Raw genomic sequence first — 18,643 nt, 5'->3', positions numbered from 1 at the left:
TGTATGAGTCTGAATGCAGTTAATGCACAAGTACGAGTCCTAGTCTGAGTCATCAGTGCTCAAGTCCAAGTCAAGTCACAAGTCCTTAAAATTAGGGCATGAGTCAGACTCAAGTCTGTGTCCTGGGCTTGAGTACTACAAGACTGATTTTAAATATATCTATAATATCCATCCATCCATTATCTGTAGCCGCTTATCCTGTGCAGGGTCGCGGGCAAGTTGGAGCCTATCCCAGCTGACTATGGGCGAGAGGCGGGGTACACCCTGGACAAGTTACCAGGTCATCACAGGGCTGACACATAGAAACAAACAACTATTCACACTCACAGTTAATTTAGAGTCACCAATTAGTCTAATCTGCATGTCTTAGGCTTGGACTGTGGGGGAAACCGGAGCACCCGGAGGAAATCCACACAGACATGGGAGAATATGCAAACTCCACACAGAAAGGCCCCCATCGGCCACTGGGCTCGAACCCAGAACCTTCTTGCTGTATAAGACAGTGTATAAGGGACATGCCACTGAATGGGTGCCATTTGCTTGTTGTACTACTCCCAAATTAAACTTAATTTGTTATATCTTTTCAACACTGATTATAATAACACACATATTTAACTATTCAAAATGTGTATTGGTCAACCTCAGGCTCATCTCATCTCATCATCTAGCCGCTTTATCCTGTTCTACAGGGTCGCAGGCAAGCTGGAGCCTATCCCAGCTGACTGCGGGCAAAAGGCGGGGTACACCCTGGACAAGTCGCCAGGTCATCACAGGGCTGACACATAGACACAGACAACCATTCACACTCACATTCACACCCACGGTCAATTTAGAGTCACCAGTTAACCTAACCTGCATGTCTTTGGACTGTGGGGGAAACCGGAGCACCCGGAGGAAACCCATGTGGGCACGGGGAGAACATGCAAACTCTGCACAGAAAGGCCCTCGTCGGCCACGGGGCTCGAAGCCGGACCTTCTTGCTGTGAGGCGACAGCGCTAACCACTACACCACCGTGCCGCCCAACCTCAGGCTACATTATTATTTTTTTTTTTCACAAGGTTTGGAAATCAAAGATGGCTGCATACTCTTTATATGAGTAACAGGACTGAAAGTAACAGGACTGAGTTTTTAGCCTAGGATTAGCTAATACATGGAATTAAGCCACATGGCGTCATCGCTAATAGCATGACCACACTTAGCACATTCTAGTGATTTACCAAAAATCTGTATTTTTAAAATAAACAAATATCATCTAATAAATAATTTAAGTAACAGGGCAGTATGTTGACGTTGAACATGTGATTTATGGAATGTTCCAAATTTGTCAGATGGGGTAATATGTTTGGGTAACAGGACTGAGTGAAAACCCAGAGACACGACTAAAATGTGTATTTTAACTAAGATATTGTGGATTTCTTATGAAAAAAATATATTTAAACCATGGATAGAATATGGAGTCACACAACAGTGCAAAAGAAATACTGTTTCTGAAGGATTTTAATCATAATATTTCATAGTTAAGTATAAAGTTAGAGTGCGTGGACAGGTAACACATGCTATTTTTCGGTGTTTTAGGTAGTTTTTATTAATCCTTACAATTATATATCTTAAATTTGAAATCAGATCAATGTGCAGGACATTCTGCGTAATAAGGAAATGTATTTTTAAATAAACAAATATCATCTAAGAAATAATTTAAGTAACAGGACAGTATGTTGACATTGACCTTATCAGTCAAAGTTAAAAAAAATCATCAAATATCATCTAAGAAATAATTTAATATAAGAAATATAATCTAAGAAATAATTTAAATGCACATTTTTATGTGCATTTATACATATAATTTTCTAGGGACGGAAATGGCACCGATTCGGTGGAATGGCTCATAAAGTATATAAGACAGTAGTAAGAGCAGTGATGTTCTATGGTTTGGAGACAGTGGCACTGACAAAAAGACAGGAGGTTGAACTGGAGGTAGCAGAGTTGAAGATGCTGAGATTTTCATTGGGAGTGACAAAGTTGGACAGAATGAGAAACGAGAATATTAGAGGGACAGCACTTGTAGAATGGCTGAAAGACAGAGTGAGCTAAGAGAGGCAAGATTGAGATGGTTTGAACATGTACCAGAGAGGAGAGATCCAGGATATATTGGGAAAAGAATGCTGGAGATGGAGTTGCCAGGTAGAAGGAAAAGAGGAGCAAAGATGAGATTTATGGGTGTTTGAAGGAGGACATGAGTACGGTTGGTGTGACAGAAGAAGATACAGAGGACAGGAGGAGATGGAGGGACATTATCCGCTGTGGAGACCTCTAATGGAAACAGCTGAAAGAAGAAGAATGTTGAGAGAGAGAGACATGGTGGTGTCTGCTGCCTCACAGCTTCATGGTCCTTGGTTGTATCCTGAGTGGTGTTTTGTATGTTCTCCACTTATCCATATGGGTTTCCTCTCACCTCCAAAAAACATGCCAGTAGGTGGATTGGTTGCACTAAATTGTAGCGGAGTGTGTATGAGCAGTGCCCTGTAATCCAGGGTGTATTTCCAACCTCACACCGTGCATGTTAAAAAAATAGAATGAAGACAAATGAATGAATGAGTGGATGATATCGAAAACATAATGTAGTTTGACAACATCTTGAGAACACACATTCTGAATCCTTGCCTGAGCTGTATCCAAGCTGACATGTTGATTTGTTTTATTCCTTTTGCTTATTTGTGCAGTTCAAGGCCTTGGTTTGTCTCAGACAGATTGCTGACAGAGAGGAAATAGCAGTTCGTAGCGCAGAAGGATTTAACAGCAGCATCATCCACACATGACTCGGCTTGATGTGGCTCTGTTTAGCCTCTGCAGCTTTGCTGGGATATTAAACTTAGAGCTAGGGTTATTAGCCAGGTTGCAGTGAAATCATGCTTCCTGATTATTTCTGGATGCAGAATTTGCAGGCTTTGCGAGGAGCGAAGGCACTCCAGAGAGCAGCGGGCCATTAGTGAAGGCGTGATGTGATCTACAGTACTGTATTCCCATCACAGATGTGTGGAGTAATATCAGTTCTGATAAACGAGCTTCTCTGTCTTTCTGTCTGCAGTGGAAAGCTCATGATGGCGTGATTCTAAAGGTGGACTGGAATTCGGTGAATGATCTGATTCTGTCTGGAGGTGAAGACTGTAAATATAAGGTAAGAAGTTTCTAGAAGCGTCCATGGGGTTTTCAGGTCAGAAGTAACAATCCACCGAGATTCAGTAAAGCTGCACTCGTGGATATAATATTTTGTCTGTTCCTAATGACATGCACAGTGCAGGTTATTATGATGCTATAATCATGTTTATAATTTTAATACAATCTACAGTCCTGTGCAAAAGTCTTAGGCACATGTAAAGAAATGCTGTAGACCAAAAATGGTTTAAAAAATGAAATGAAATGTTTCAACATTAAGAAAAATACTATAAGCAGTAAGCCATAATAAATGAAACAAAGTTAATATTTGGTGTGAGACGACCCTTTGCTTTAAAAAAAAAAAAAGGCTCTGGTCTAATGAGTGCAGTTTTATAAGGAAATGAGCTGTAGGTTTTACTGAGCATCTTGCAGAACACAGTTCTTCTGGACACTTTGACTGTCACACTCACTTCTTAATTTTGCACCAAAACCCAGTAGCCTTCATTATGTGTTGTTTTATTTTTTAAATCTGAAAAGTGCTCTCTTTATGTAATATGCTGTTCAGATACAAATATTTTTTCTGTAGCATTTACTTTTGTGCTGGAAAAACATAAATGTTTGGAACTCTAAAATGTTTTTGTACTGACTCGATAATGTAGAAGTCATAAAATAGAAGTCTATAACAATAGTATGACTTCTACATTATCAGGTGCTTAGACTTTTGCACAATACTGTATAATGAAGGGTTTTTTTTCACTAGATTAAGAACTAATTATGATTAATTTTCTATAAATAAGCATATCAGATGCTCGCTGGCTATGCTGTGAAAATTGTGCATGCAGGCGCTCATCTAAATTTACAAACCTGTCATTGCTTAACTCTTGAATATTTTCTATTGTGAATACTATCATTAAAATCTTATAGTCTCTGCTTTTCAAATAAATGTATCTCATTAAGATCTGTTCAGTACTTTGGGAGTAACAGCAGGTTGAAGTTGGTACAACAGAGTAAAAACTCGCATGATGTCGGGAAACTGCCAGTGCCTTCTGAATCACGGGAAAGCGCTCAGGCTCTCTCTCTTCTGATCGGTTTCCAACTGGTTTACTCAAGAATAAGATGACTTTTATAGGGATGTTCTCTCGCTCTCACTGTTTCTGATGAAGTATTCAGCAAAATTTTCCGTCAGCTAGTTTTGATGTTATGATTCACGGGAGACTTTGAAGTGAGTTTTCATAGCTTTACCTACTTATTTTTTCAAATCAAACTGATTCCTGTAAATAAATAACTATTTTAGAATATAACTGAAGTTGTTTTGATGAAAAATATTGAGATCTTAGTGGTCGGAATGATATTTTAAAAAACTGGAAGTCAGAAACGCGAGTGTCAATTTCAATTCAATTAATGTGAATTGTTTATTGAATGTGGATCACACAGTTTTTCGAGGTTCGCCTTGAAAGCTGTGAATATTAATCAAAATAATAATTTATATTCTTTCATATAAACACTAGTAGGCCCTACTTTTGAGAAATACAAAGGCCTACAGAGCACAAAGAGGGGATTAGAAATAATTATTACTTTTTTATTGAGTGTACCGATTTAATGTTGTACCTAATTAGCATAATTAAACACTAATTTGCATAATTTGTTTTTACTAATTTTTCAAATTTTGTATTCAGTATACAACCATCTATGTACCTGCCAATTTCCATGTAAATATCTTGAAAAATAAAAAAAAAATTATGGTGATTCAAATCAACGAAGTAAAGAATGAATTGCAATTATCATCAGGCTGCATAATCTTAGTTTTTCCGAGTTGTAACTGCATTGTTGAAAGTACAGTAGCAGGAATGCAGGTGACTTCACTGTAGGTGGAAGTAACGCCATGAAAATACAAAAAATAAATCTAATTTGGGAATGAGCTACACAAATAGATTTAACAAGAAATCAGAGCTCTCTTTTTATAGACTGCTGAAAGCTAAAGAAAAGAGAAGCAGATGAATGGAGAACAAATGTTCATAAAAGTTTATTAAGAAAAGGCCTATTTGTTAACTTTTTTGTAAATGAAAGGAATGTTTTAGTTAATAGGCTATTATATTTTACTCCAGCCTTTACAAATGTGGGTAAATAATTATTGTTGGTTGTTAAGAAATTAAACAAAAGGAATATTTAAGTTGATAAAGAATAGGAAAATTAATGTTGCTTTTTTTGGGGAATAATATATTCTTCATTAATTTTTTTTCAAAAATTTTGTGGGAAAATTGAATTGTGAATTGAATTGAATCGAATTGTGACTTGGTTGACACGCCTGTATAGCACTAGTTGGAAAATAATCAGCTTCAGTGGTAATCACGCCACTCTGTTATTGATTATTTTCCTGAAACAGCACATTTGTGGTTTATTCCTTTCTAACTGGAATAGTCTCTCTCTCTCTCTCTCTCTCTCTCTCTCTCTCTCTCTCTCTAAATCAGGTGTGGGATAGTTATGGACGGCCTCTCTACTCTTCCTCCCCCCACGACTACCCTGTCACCTCTGTTGCTTGGGCTCCTGATGGCGAGGTGTTCGCCATGGGCTCCTTCAACACCCTCCGACTGTGTGACAAGACTGGGGTAAGAAAAAAACACAAACTCACACACACGTACGCCCAGAGAACCAAGTCGTCCCACAAGCATTACAGGTCTCAGCTTTGATAACAGAGCTCCTACTGATAATTTATTTTGAGTAATATTCCACAATTAAAATGCAAAATATAATCGTTAAGCATTTTCTCTGCATAGTTAGTAATTGTGCTTGTTTTGAAATCCAGATTTGATGAAATAGATGTTTATATTCCTTTTTCCACCATACATTATGCAAATTACTAATGATGTATAATGAACATGTTCTAATATTTTATCATTTCTATCATATCTCAACCACAGACTTGTATGGCAAACACGCCATATAATCTAACAAAAGTCTAATTTTTTGTTATTTAATGAAGAATGAAATAATTATTGTTGATGTGGTGGAATGTTCTGTTTGGAGGCGCTTATTTAACATTTATGGAAGGAGTCTCCAGTGCCAGGCCTTTTAACAGTCAGAGGGAAAGTTGATAGAAAGGAGGCTATTGAGTTTTGCAGTTTCTCAGCAACGAGCTGTAATTATTATTGTACACAAGAAAGTGAGGGAATGACTGATTGTAGGTGCTATAACAACCAACTAACATGTAATAGCAGGAATCAGCATTAAATGTATCTATAAATGAATAAAAATGACAATCTCATTTTTATTAATAAAAAAAATGGTGTAAATGGAATAATTAACAATTGTTTGCCAAAATCGAGTCGTACATGAGCTGATAACCGATGAGGCATGTAGAGCCGAGTTGTACAACAAGATTGAGTGGAATAACTGTTTTATTCTATCCACATTCACTGGATTTTGATAACCATAGAATTTTTTTCTATTTTGCAAATTTGATAAATAAATACTTTATATAAAATGTCCGACAAAATAATTTCCGCTTAGAATGTAAACAAACTGGTGAAATGACAGGAGCAATTTGTGAAAAATGTTATAATAATAATTCTTGAAAAATAAAAAAGATGCGTTCTTGCCATCAAATACTTTTATTCCATATTTTGTTGCTTTTTTGTTTTTTTGGGGGGGGTTGTTTTCAAGTAGAGTTTTTATTTCATCATCATTTGGTTCAGCAAGACACTCCGCCATTTTCTTCTTCTTCTTTAGGGTTTTTTTGGCGGTTGGCAAACCAACTTAAAGGTGCATTACCACCACCGACTGGGCTGGAGTGTAGACCAGGCGCTATTGGGGGGAAAAAATATATTCTTTTATTTAGCTATTTCTGCTTCTTTTAAATACTTAACAATTTTCTGGGTTTTGTTTTCAAGTAGAGTTTTTATTTCATCCTTGGTTGGTTCAACAACATGCCCCGCCATTTTGTTTTTCTCTACTCATGGTATATGAGCTGATATCCTAGTAGTAGAGTAGCCAATCAGAGCGCACGATTGCTCATATCCAGTGAATATGGATAGAATAGTTAACAATTATTCACCAAAGGTGAGGTGAATATCGGTGAATAATAATTGAGATGAAGTTGATGGTATTATTCACCAATATTCACTGAGCCTGAGGCAGATAATTGTTTTAGTATAAATACACAGGTAATTATTTTTTTTTAATTGTGCATGAAAAAAAAGTTATTTATTTCAGTCTTCAAAAGCGGCATGCAGATATAATAAAGGTGCAGCGCAGACTTGTGTCACTTGTCTACACCGAGTCACATAAAATACTTTGTTTTGAAATCGATAAAATAAATCAAGTCCACCTTAAATTTGAATAGTTTTAGACCAAACTTTGTAGCATTTTTACTGCTTTTAGGAACAGCTTTTTCTTCCATCATTTGTAATTCTTCCAAACTTACAGTAGCAAAGCGATTGGCCACCATTTTGCCAAGTCGCTCAAGGTGATTATCGAGAAATAGCCTGAATTTCTCAACCAATCAGTGCATGCAATTTCCTATAATCACCTCCGTATTTATACTAAAACACCTTATTGGCCACTTCAAGGTTGGAATAGCTTCATGTTGGGCTACTTCACACCACCCTGTTGTTGATTTATTTTCCTATAACACATCTTGTCGTTTATTCCTTCCTTATATGGTGAGGAAGTCTGGAGGAGTGGGACAGAGTTGTGTAAGGGTTTCTAGTATTTCTAGTGTCTGTTATTTTCTCGTTTCCTTTTTACTCAGACCCAGGGTTCGTGTATTAGGCTCATGAAGTAGGATTTCACATACAAGGAATTGAGCTAAATTGAAACAAAGCAGGTAGACAGGTACTGGTGGAAATAAAAAAATATATATATAAAATAGAATCGAATCTAAGATTTGTAAATAAAGATAGATGAGTATATGTAACTCTTATACTGTATGTAAGTATGGTCTTGTGCAGACATCCTGCTCATTGACATGGTTCAGGTTCTATAGTCACTAATACTGATTGTAAATTAACTAGTTATAAACAGCAGAAAGAAAACGTGCACGGTCTAGATCTCAGGAGGTTTGGACCAGATGTAGTCTTTATTCTCGCCAACCATTAATCAGCACTGAAACTTCTTGGCTCCGTTGTCAGCGTTGCTATGTCATTGCTCTGTCAGTCAGTTTATTACACTCCAATATGGAGGTTCTAAGATCGCCAGGCTCTGGAAGAAATCCATAGTCCCAGTGCGCAAGGTTAATCAAGACTGCGTGTCAAGGGAAGCTGCTGCATCAGGTTCGAGTATCAGGATGGCGCGTTTATGTTTGCCCCCTTGAATTCCTTGCGTAGAGGAGTGGGCGTGTGTTTGAAGATCTGTCGAAAGACAGCGGTACAGGAGGAGGAGGAGGACAAAAACAATGGTTGAGGAGGATGAGAAGAAATTCAGAGAAACCAACTTTTGAAAGTTTCCAGCCTCTGCTATCTTTCAAAAAAAACCCAGACCTCACTGCTCATATTTTTCTCTGCCGCAGTCTTTCACCCTCTGCCTACCTCCTTAAACCTCTCACCACTGAGCTAGTCTTCTCGCGTCTCTCTCACACCTACGTTACACATGTACAGCACACCTGTGAAGGAGTGTCCTGTTTAATTTAACAAGCAAACCAGTTTCCACAGTATATCCTTTATTATATCCATGAAATCAGATCGAATACAGATGTAATACAACACTTCTGATTATGTATTTAAAGTAGTATTCAGGCATTTTTTTCCCTAACAAATATTCTAAATTCAATTTATTTCTTTTAATACAGGCTTCTGATTCTACCATTGATATATTATTATACATACAAGACAATTTTTTGATGGAATAAAAACATTTATCCTATCCACATTCACTGGATATGAGCAGTTGCGCACTCTGATTGGCTACTGTACTCCTAGGTTTTATATATATATATATATATATATATATATATATATATATATATATATATATATATATATACCATGAGTAGAGAAAAACAAAATGGTGGCACATGTTGCTAAACCAACCGAGGACAAAATAAAAACTCTACTCGAAAACAAAATCCCAAAAAATACAACAAAAAAAAGCAACAGAATATGGAATAAAAGTATTTGACGATAAAAACATATCTTTTTTTTAAAATCAGGAATTATTATTATTATTATTATTATTATTATTATTATTATAGCATTTTTCACAAATTGCTAATGTCATTTCGCCGGTTAGTTTACATTATTAGCGGAAGTTATTTTATCAGATGTTTTGTGGAAAGTTTTTCTTTACGAATTTGCTAAAAATAAAAATGCTCCGTTTCTCAAAATCCAGGGAATGTGGATAGAATAAAACAGTTATTCCACTCAATCTCATCATACATGGCTTATAGACAACTCGGTGCTACGTGCCTCGTTGGCTATCAGCTCATGTATGACTCGATTTCATGGAATAATTGTTAAGTTATATTCCCTTCTAGTGGGTTTCATTCATTTGGTTCAATAGCACGCAATATCGTTAGCATATCACTTATCCTACGTGTATTAAGTCACTGTATCCAATGGAGAATGAGTGTTGAATATGGTTTACGATATTGCATGGTTATCAAGACAACATGACATCACATGTCAGAGACATAAAACTTCCATGCTAGCGCGCAACTGTGACAATTTGTAAACAAACATGGCCACCAGGTTTGCTTCATTAAATACGGAAGATTTTGAGAGAATTTTGAAAGAGAAAGACGCGTCAAATACCCGAAAGGAATGTGTATGTATAATAATAATAATGGCTTTTTTCGTGGTATATCAGATATATTCCATTCAGCTACTCATCTTCGAATCGTTCAGTATCATGCTAGCTGAATGGAATATATCTGATATACCACAAAAAAAGCCAGCCAATATTATATAATGATCTCAGTTTTTGTGAGGTCACAGAATGTCCATTAAATGCAATATGCAAATTATTTGGATGATGGGATAATTCTATGGGTATGTTCTATTTTGGAAAGATTGTTGACATAAGGAATAAAATATAACGGGTGGGATGTTACTGAAAAATAATCATTGAGTGCCCTGATTATTTTCTGATACCTGCATGTTCCAAAGTGTTTTATTCCTCTTATATGACTTCGGTTTGCCAATGAATACTAACTAATTATTAACCTTGCTTGCTCGGTCATTACGGGAAAATATCAGACCTTGGTCTTGACATAGGCCTGGTCCGTCCTGTTAAGACCGAGGTCTGCTATTTTCCCGTAAAGACTGAGCAAGGGAGGTTAATAAGGAGCTTATTATATGGCTTTTTTTTATTTCTAAGACTAAAGTAGATGGTCATTATAATGAAGTGTGACGCTGCTTTCGGTCATGTCATATTTGTAACTTAGTTGAGAATGAACAGCTAGCGGTTTCAAGGCTAGAGGTCTTTATGGGAAAATATTAGACCTTGGTCTTGACATAGGCATGGTCTGTACTGTCGAGGTCTGTGCGGGAAAATACAACCCCAATTCCAAAAAAGTTGGGACAAAGTACAAATTGTAAATAAAAACAGAATGTAATAATTTACAAATCTCAAAAACTGATATTGTATTCACAATAGAACATAGACAACATATCAAATGTCGAAAGTGAGACATTTTGAAATTTCATGCCAAATATTGGCTCATTTGAAATTTCATGACAGCAACACATCTCAAAAAAGTTGGGACAGGGGCAATAAGAGGCTGGAAAAGTTAAAGGTACAAAAAAGGAACAGCTGGAGGACCAAATTGCAACTCATTAGGTCAATTGGCAATAGGTCATTAACATGACGGGGTATGAAAAGAGCATCTTGGAGTGGCAGCGACTCTCAGAAGTAAAGATGGGAAGAGGATCACCAATCCCCCTAATTCTGCGCCGACAAATAGTGGAGCAATATCAGAAAGGAGTTCGACAGTGTAAAATTGCAAAGAGTTTGAACATATCATCATCTACAGTGCATAATATCATCAAAAGATTCAGAGAATCTGGAAGAATCTCTGTGCGTAAGGGTCAAGGCCGGAAAACCATACTGGGTGCCCGTGATCTTCGGGCCCTTAGACGGCACCGCATCACATACAGGCATGCTTCTGTATTGGAAATCACAAAATGGGCTCAGGAATATTTCCAGAGAACATTATCTGTGAACACAATTCACTGTGCCATCCACCGTTGCCAGCTAAAACTCTATAGTTCAAAGAAGAAGCTGCATCTAAACATGATCCAGAAGCGCAGACGTCTTCTCTGGGCCAAGGCTCATTTAAAATGGACTGTGGCAAAGTGGAAAACTGTTCTGTGGTCAGACGAATCAAAATTTGAAGTTCTTTATGGAAATCAGGGACGCTGTGTCATTCGGACTAAAGAGGAGAAGGACGACCCAAGTTGTTATCAGCGCTCAGTTCAGAAGCCTGCATCTCTGATGGTATGGGGTTGTATTAGTGCATGTGGCATGGGCAGCTTACACATCTGGAAAGACACCATCAATGCTGAAAGGTATATCCAGGTTCTAGAGCAACATATGCTCCATCCAGACGACGTCTCTTTCAGGGAAGACCTTGCATTTTCCAACATGACAATGCCAAACCACATACTGCATCAATTACAGCATCATGGCTGCGTAGAAGAAGGGTCCGGGTATTGAACTGGCCAGCCTGCAGTCCAGATCTTTCACCCATAGAAAACATTTGGCGCATCATAAAACGAAAGATACGACAAAAAAGACCTAAGACAGTTGAGCAACTAGAATCCTACATTAGACAAGAATGGGTTAACATTCCTATCCCTAAACTTGAGCAACTTGTCTCCTCAGTCCCCAGACGTTTACAGACTGTTGTAAAGAGAAAAGGGGATGTCTCACAGTGGTAAACATGGCCTTGTCCCAACTTTTTTGAGATGTGTTGTTGTCATGAAATTTAAAATCACAGAATTTTTTTCTTTAAATGATCCATTTTCTCAGTTTAAACATCTGATATGTCATCTATGTTCTATTCTGAATAAAATATGGAATTTTGAAACTTCCACATCATTGCATTCCGTTTTTATTTACAATTTGTACTTTGTCCCAACTTTTTTGGACATAGGCTCGGTCCATACCGTCGAGGTTTTTAAGGGAAAATATCAGACCTCGGGGTTGACATAGGCTCAGTCAGTACTGTCGAGGTCTTTGTGGGAAAATATCAAACCTCGGTCTTGACACAGACTTAGTGGGTACTGTCGAGGACTTTGCAAGAAAATATCAGACCTCAGTCTTGACATAGGCTCGGTCTGTACTGTCGAAGTCTTTGCAGGAAAATATCTGACCTCGTTCTTTTTAAGATATTTTTTGGGCTTTTTTCACCTTTATTGGATAGGACAGTGTAGAGACAGGAAATGAGCAGGAGAGAGAGACGGGGAGGGATCGGGAAATGACCTCAGGCCAGAATCGAACCCGGGTCCCCGAATTTATGGTATGGCGCCTTATCCACCTGAGCCACGACGCCCCCCTGACCTCGTTCTTGACATAGGCTTGGTCCATACTGTTGAGGTTTTTCCTGGAAAATATCAGAACTCGAGCTTGACATATGCTTGGCCCGTACTGTCGAGGTCTTTCCTGGAAAATATCAGAACTCGGTCTTGACACAGACTCGGTGGGTACTGTCGAGGACTTTGCAAGAAAATATCAGACCTCAGTCTTGACATAGGCTCGGTCTGTACTGTCGAAGTCTTTGCGGGAAAATATCAGAACTCGATCTTGACATATGCTTGGCCCGTACTGTCGAGGTCTTTCCTGGAAAATATCAGAACTCGGTCTTGTCGGGCTTGGTCCGTACTGTTGAGGTCTTTAGTGGAAAATATCAGACCTTGTTATTGACATAGGCTTGGTCTGTATTGTCGAGGTCTTCATGGGAAAATGTCAGATGTCAGTCTTGACATTGGCTCGTTCCATACTGTCGAGGTCTTTACGGGGAAATATCAGACCTCAGTCTTGACATAGGCTAGGTTGGCACTGTCAAGGTCTTTACTGGAAAATATCAGACCTCGGTCTTGATATAGGCTCGGTCTGTACTGTCGAGGACTTTACAGGAAAATATCAGACCTCAGTTTTGACATAGGCAAGGTCTGCACTGTCGAGATCTTTGCGGGAAAATATCGGATCTCGGTCTTGACATAGGCTCTGTCCGTACTGTCGAGGTCTTTACTGGAAAATATCAGACCTCGGTCTTGACATTGACTTGGTCCATACTGTTGAAGCCTTTACTGGAAAATGTCAGACCTCGGTCTTGACATCTGCTTGGTCTGTACTGCCGAGGTCTTTATGGGAAATATCAGACCTCGGTCTTGACATCGGCTCGCTCCATACTGTCGAGGTCTTTGCGGAAAATATCAGACCTCGGTCTTGACATAGTCTCGGTCCATACTGTTGAGGTCTTTTCGGGAAAATATCAGACCTTGGTCTTGACATAGGCTAGGTCGGTCCTGTTGAGGTCTTTGTGGGACAATATCAGACCTTGGTCTTGGCATCGGCCCAGTCCATACTTTTGAGGTCTTTACAGGAAAATGTCAGACCTCAGTCTTGACATTGGCTCGGTCCATACTGTCAAGGTCTTTACTGGAAAATATCAGATCTCAGTCTTGACATAGGCTTGGTCTGTACTGTCGAGGTCTTTACTGGAAAATATCAGACTTCGGTCTTGACATTGGCTCGGTCCATACTGTCAAGGTCTTTACTGGAAAATATCAGATCTCGGTCTTGACATAGGTTTGGTCCGTACTATCAAGGTCTTTACAGGAAAATATCAGACCTCGGTCTTGACATAGGCTTGGTCTGTACTGTCGAGGTCTTTACTGGAAAATATCAGACCTCATTCTTGACATAGGCTTGGTTTGTACTGTCGAGGTCTTTACTGGAAAATATCAGACCTCGGTCTTGACATTGGCTCGATCCATACTGTCAAGGTCTTTACTGGAAATATCAGACCTCGGTCTTGACATTGGCTCGGTCCATACTGTTGAGGTCTTTATTGGAAAATATCATACCTTGGTCTTGACATCGGCTTGGTCTGTACTGCCGAGGTCTTTATGGGAAATATCAGACCTCGGTCTTGACATCGGCTCGGTCTGTACTGTCGAGGTCTTTGTGGAAAATATCAGACCTCATTCTTGACATAGGCTTGGTCTGTACTGTCGAGGTCTTTACTGGAAAATATCAGACCACGGTCTTGACATTGGCTTGGTCCATACTGTCAAGGTCTTTACTGGAAAATATCAGACCTCGGTCTTGACATAGGCTCAGTCCATACTGTCGAGGTCTTTTCGGGAAAATATCATACCTCGGTCTTGACATGGGCTCGGCCTGTACTGTTTAGGTCTTCATGGGAAAATGTCAGACCTTGGTCTTGACATCGGCTCTGTCCGTACTGTCAAGGTCTTTACTGGAAAATAACGCACCTCAGTCTTGACATTGGCTTAGTCCATACTGTTGAGGTCTTTACTGGAAAATGTCAGACCTCAGTCTTGATGTAGGCTTGTTCTGTACTGTCGAGGTCTTTTTGGGAAAATATCAGACCTAGGTCTTCACATAGGCTCGGTCAGCATTATCAAGGTGTTTGTGGGAAAATGTCAGACCTTGGTCTTGACGTCGGCTTGGTCTGTACTGTCGGTCTTCACGAGAAAATGTCAGATCTCAGTCTTGACATAGGCTCGGTCCATACTATCAAGGTCTTTAAAGGAAAATATCAGACCTCGGTTTTGACATCGGCTCGGTCTGTGCTGTCGAGGTCTTTACTGGAAAATATCAGACCTCATTCTTGACATAGGCTCGGTCGGCACCGTCGAGATCTTTGCTGGAAAATATCAGACCTCGGTCTTGACATAGGCTCAGTCAATACTGTCGAGGTCTTTTTGGGAAAATATCAAACCTCGTTCTTGACCTCGGCTCGGTCCATACTGTTGAGGTCTTTTCGGGAAAATATCAGACCTTGGTCTTGACATAGGCTAGGTCAGTCCTGTTGAGGTCTTTGTGGGACAATATCAGACCTCGGTCTTGGCTTCGGCCCAGTCCATACTTTTGTGGTCTTTACAGGAAAATGTCAGACCTCAGTCTTTACATAGGCTCTGTCCGTACTGTTGAGGTCTTTCCATGGAAAATGTTGGACCTCGGTCTTGACATAGGCTCGATCCATACTGTTAAGGTCTTTACAGGGAAATATCAGACCTTGTTTTTGACATAGTTTTGGTCGGCACTGTCAAGGTCTTTACAGGAAAATATCAGACCTCATTCTTGACATAGGCTCGGTCGGCACCGTCGAGGTCTTTGCTGGAAAATATCAGACCTCGGTTTTGACATAGTTTTGGTCTGTACTTTCAAGGTCTTTACAGGAAAATATCAGACCTCAGTCTTGACATAGGCTTGGTCTGTACTGTCGAGGTCTTTACTGGAAAATATCAGACCTCATTCTTGACATAGGCTTGGTCTGTACCGTCGAGGTCTTTACTGGAAAATATCATACCTCGGTCTTGACATGGACTTGGTCTGTACTGTCGAGGTCTTTGTGGGAAAATATTAGACCTCAGTCTTGACATGGACTTGGTCTGTACTGTCGAGGTCTTTATTGGAAAATATCAGACCTTGGCCTTGACATAGGCTTGGTCGGTACTGTTGAGGTCTTTACAGGAAAATATAAGACCTCCGTCTTGACATAGGCTCAGTCCACACTGACAAGGTCTGTGCAGGAAAATCTCAGACCTTGGCCTTGACATAGGCTTGGTCCGTACTGTCACGAACGAGGTCTGATATTTTCCTATAAAGACCAAGCAAGCAAGGTTAACAAGGAGTTTATTATTTGGCTTTTTTACTTCTAAGATTAAAATAGACACTTATTATAATGAGGTGTGACACTGCTTTCAGTCATGTCATATTTGTAACGTAATTGAAAATAAATTGCTCATGGTTTCAAAACTGAATTTCTGTTAGCGGTTAGCTGTCTCTGAATGCTCTTCGTTGCTCATTTCTTGAATAACTCAGCGACTCTTGTTTGTCTTTTGTGTTTCGGACATTTTTTTATTCCATTTTAATTTCCAATTAATTTTTTTGTCATTTTGTTTTTGTTTATTTTTTTGCAACATTAAAAGCCTTGGAGAGAAAGTCCATAATCGCCCATGGGCATTACGGGAAAATACCGTCTGCCAAGGAACCAATCAGAGCACATGATTTTCCCGGAAGTAGCTTGTGCTATATAATAAAATTTGTTATTTATTACAGTGAAAGATCATACTTTTTGTCCATTTATAGTAGCATTTAATGTTGTGAAGTGTCAGCGAGACGTAATACTTGCTGTTTTTGCTGCTATTGTATTATAGTAGCTATACATGGTCATACCCTCACTAGCCTCCCTTTTTTGGTCTCTTATAGTTAACAATAAAAAACGCATTGTGAGAAATTAGAAAACACACACGTCCTGCTTTTTAAAAAAAAAAAATTTTTAAATTTTTATTCGCAGCATGTGTGCGGTGTTTGAACGTGTCACGAGGCTGACTCTGACCCAGCACTATGTGTGTGTGTTTGTGTGTGTGTGTTTTTGAGTGTGGTGGTGAAACGGTTAACAACCCATGAGGAGCCTCAGCCTTACTTCCATGACTAATGGGCAGGAGTTTCATTCTGTATCTACTACAATGAAACCTTGCACTTGGCAGAGTGCTGGCTCAGCAGGAAAGCCTGGCTCATTTAACCCTTCACCTCCAGCAGGACTCCACTTAGCAGTCAAGGCCAGATTGCCCCTTCTACCCCCTCCACCCCCTTTCTTGCCTGCCTCCTGTCTGGTGTGCACTGGGGCATCTGTAAACATGTGGATTACTGGATATACATTTAGGAGCTTATATACTACGTTCTCCTAACATGGTGACGTTGCACAGATAAGCTTGGAAGCATGTGATACCGTGTGTGTGTGTGTGTGTGTGTGTGTGTGTGTGTGTGTGTGTGCTTGCACACTTACCCTAATCCTAACTCCCTTAAGGGCAGGAACTGGCTACCTAAACCACAAACAAGGGGTCCCACTGATTAAGGTTACTGAAATCAAGTTCAAGTTGCTCATTAAACTCATGAGTGTTAAATGAACTTCAATTAAATTCACTCCTGCAGGCTTGAATTTGAACCGTATCGTTATGTGTGTGTGTGTGTAAAGCATGTGTATGCGTAAATGACTACATGAATGACCCTGACACAGAAAGCTGTCTGCATGAATGTATTTGGATAAAGTGTGTCCTGATGTCTTTTGTGCTAATTTGAGAATGCAGGCATATCTCTGTATGTGTGTGTGTGTGTGTGTGTGTGTGTGTGTGTGTGTGTGTGTGTGTGTGTGTGTGTGTGAGAGAGAGAGTGAGTGAAAGAGTGTGGGGGTGCGCACACATGTGCCCTCTAGACAACAGTCTATTTACGAGTGGCTGCAGCTGGTGTCTAGCGTCTGGGCTCTGTCACAATCCATGACACCGTGTCACCCCTACTAACAAGTGTGACTCATACTGCAAACTCTTCTCTCTCTCTCTCTCTCTCTCTCTGTCTGTCGCATATATACACACAGCATAAGTGAGTCTCCTTTCACTGCACTGTAAAGCTGAGTACTGTTTTGACTCAGCCACACTTCATTGAATCCGTGATTGATTAATTTTCAATTAGTTTTAACTGCACAACTGCAAGGGAACTCGGGTTTCTAATAAAGTGCTTGTTATAATACGTTACGGTACAGTTGTAGGGGAAAAAATCATTCTTGTAGCTTTGCATGTTCTATGTAAGCAATAAAACACGTAGGACGTGCAGTTATAGGAAATTAATCAACGAAGCACTCCTGAGATGCAGGCTGACATGAAGTAATGTTAATGCTGCCACCCTGAATGTTGATTATTTTTTCAATAACGGCGCGTTTCGATTTGTTCTAAACCACGCCAATTTGTCAATCCTTATAATTATTTGTTAAAGAATGCACATCAAATATTTTATCTGTTGATTTTTATATTTAATGTTTTTCAAAACGTCCATGGATAACTTATAGATATCGATAATGTTCTAAAAGCTGTAAACAGTCATTTCTTTGCTAGTCTTTGTTTTATTTTCTTCACTGCTATGACAAAAATGAAGCTAAGACACCAGAGATTCTCTCCAAAAACGTTAAATAAACATCTTGTCACAGAAAATTTCAAAATATCAACAATTTTTTACTTTCTCTGTGGAGCGTCCACCGTACAAGTCTTTGTGTTAGTTGCTACAATAGAAACAATAACGTATTAGAATGAAAGTACACCACCTTGACCAAAATCAGTGCGGTTATATGTCTACTGATCAGAGCCCCCTAGTCAGGACCACCTAGTCCTTCAGAGAAGGTCCAAACATATCAGCATTTCAAATGTTATGTTTAATTTCTTTTATTCTTTCATAATTTCATGATAATTATTCTCCTAATTCTAATTTGGCCTCATTTTCTATCAAATTTGCTTCAGGAATGAAAGGGTTACT

At 39.1% G+C, this 18,643-nt stretch overlaps 1 protein-coding gene across 2 annotated transcripts in view; it reads left to right on the top strand.

Annotated features, from left to right (window-relative positions):
• ift80 (intraflagellar transport 80 homolog (Chlamydomonas)) overlaps window positions 1-18,643 on the top strand; it is a 200,710-nt gene that overhangs the window by 59,738 nt on the left and 122,329 nt on the right. For both annotated transcript variants that reach the window (XM_060905275.1, XM_060905274.1), the window contains 2 exons: window positions 3,087-3,176; window positions 5,623-5,760. In XM_060905275.1, coding sequence (XP_060761258.1) covers window positions 3,087-3,176; window positions 5,623-5,760 — 228 coding nt within the window. The remainder of the gene's footprint in view (window positions 1-3,086; window positions 3,177-5,622; window positions 5,761-18,643) is intronic.

The sequence above is a fragment of the Neoarius graeffei genome, chromosome 23 (assembly GCF_027579695.1).
Source record: "Neoarius graeffei isolate fNeoGra1 chromosome 23, fNeoGra1.pri, whole genome shotgun sequence".
NCBI classification, from domain to species: domain Eukaryota; kingdom Metazoa; phylum Chordata; class Actinopteri; order Siluriformes; family Ariidae; genus Neoarius; species Neoarius graeffei.
The sequence above is the reverse complement of the archived record's forward strand: the minus strand, read 5'-3'. Positions and strand labels throughout refer to the sequence as shown.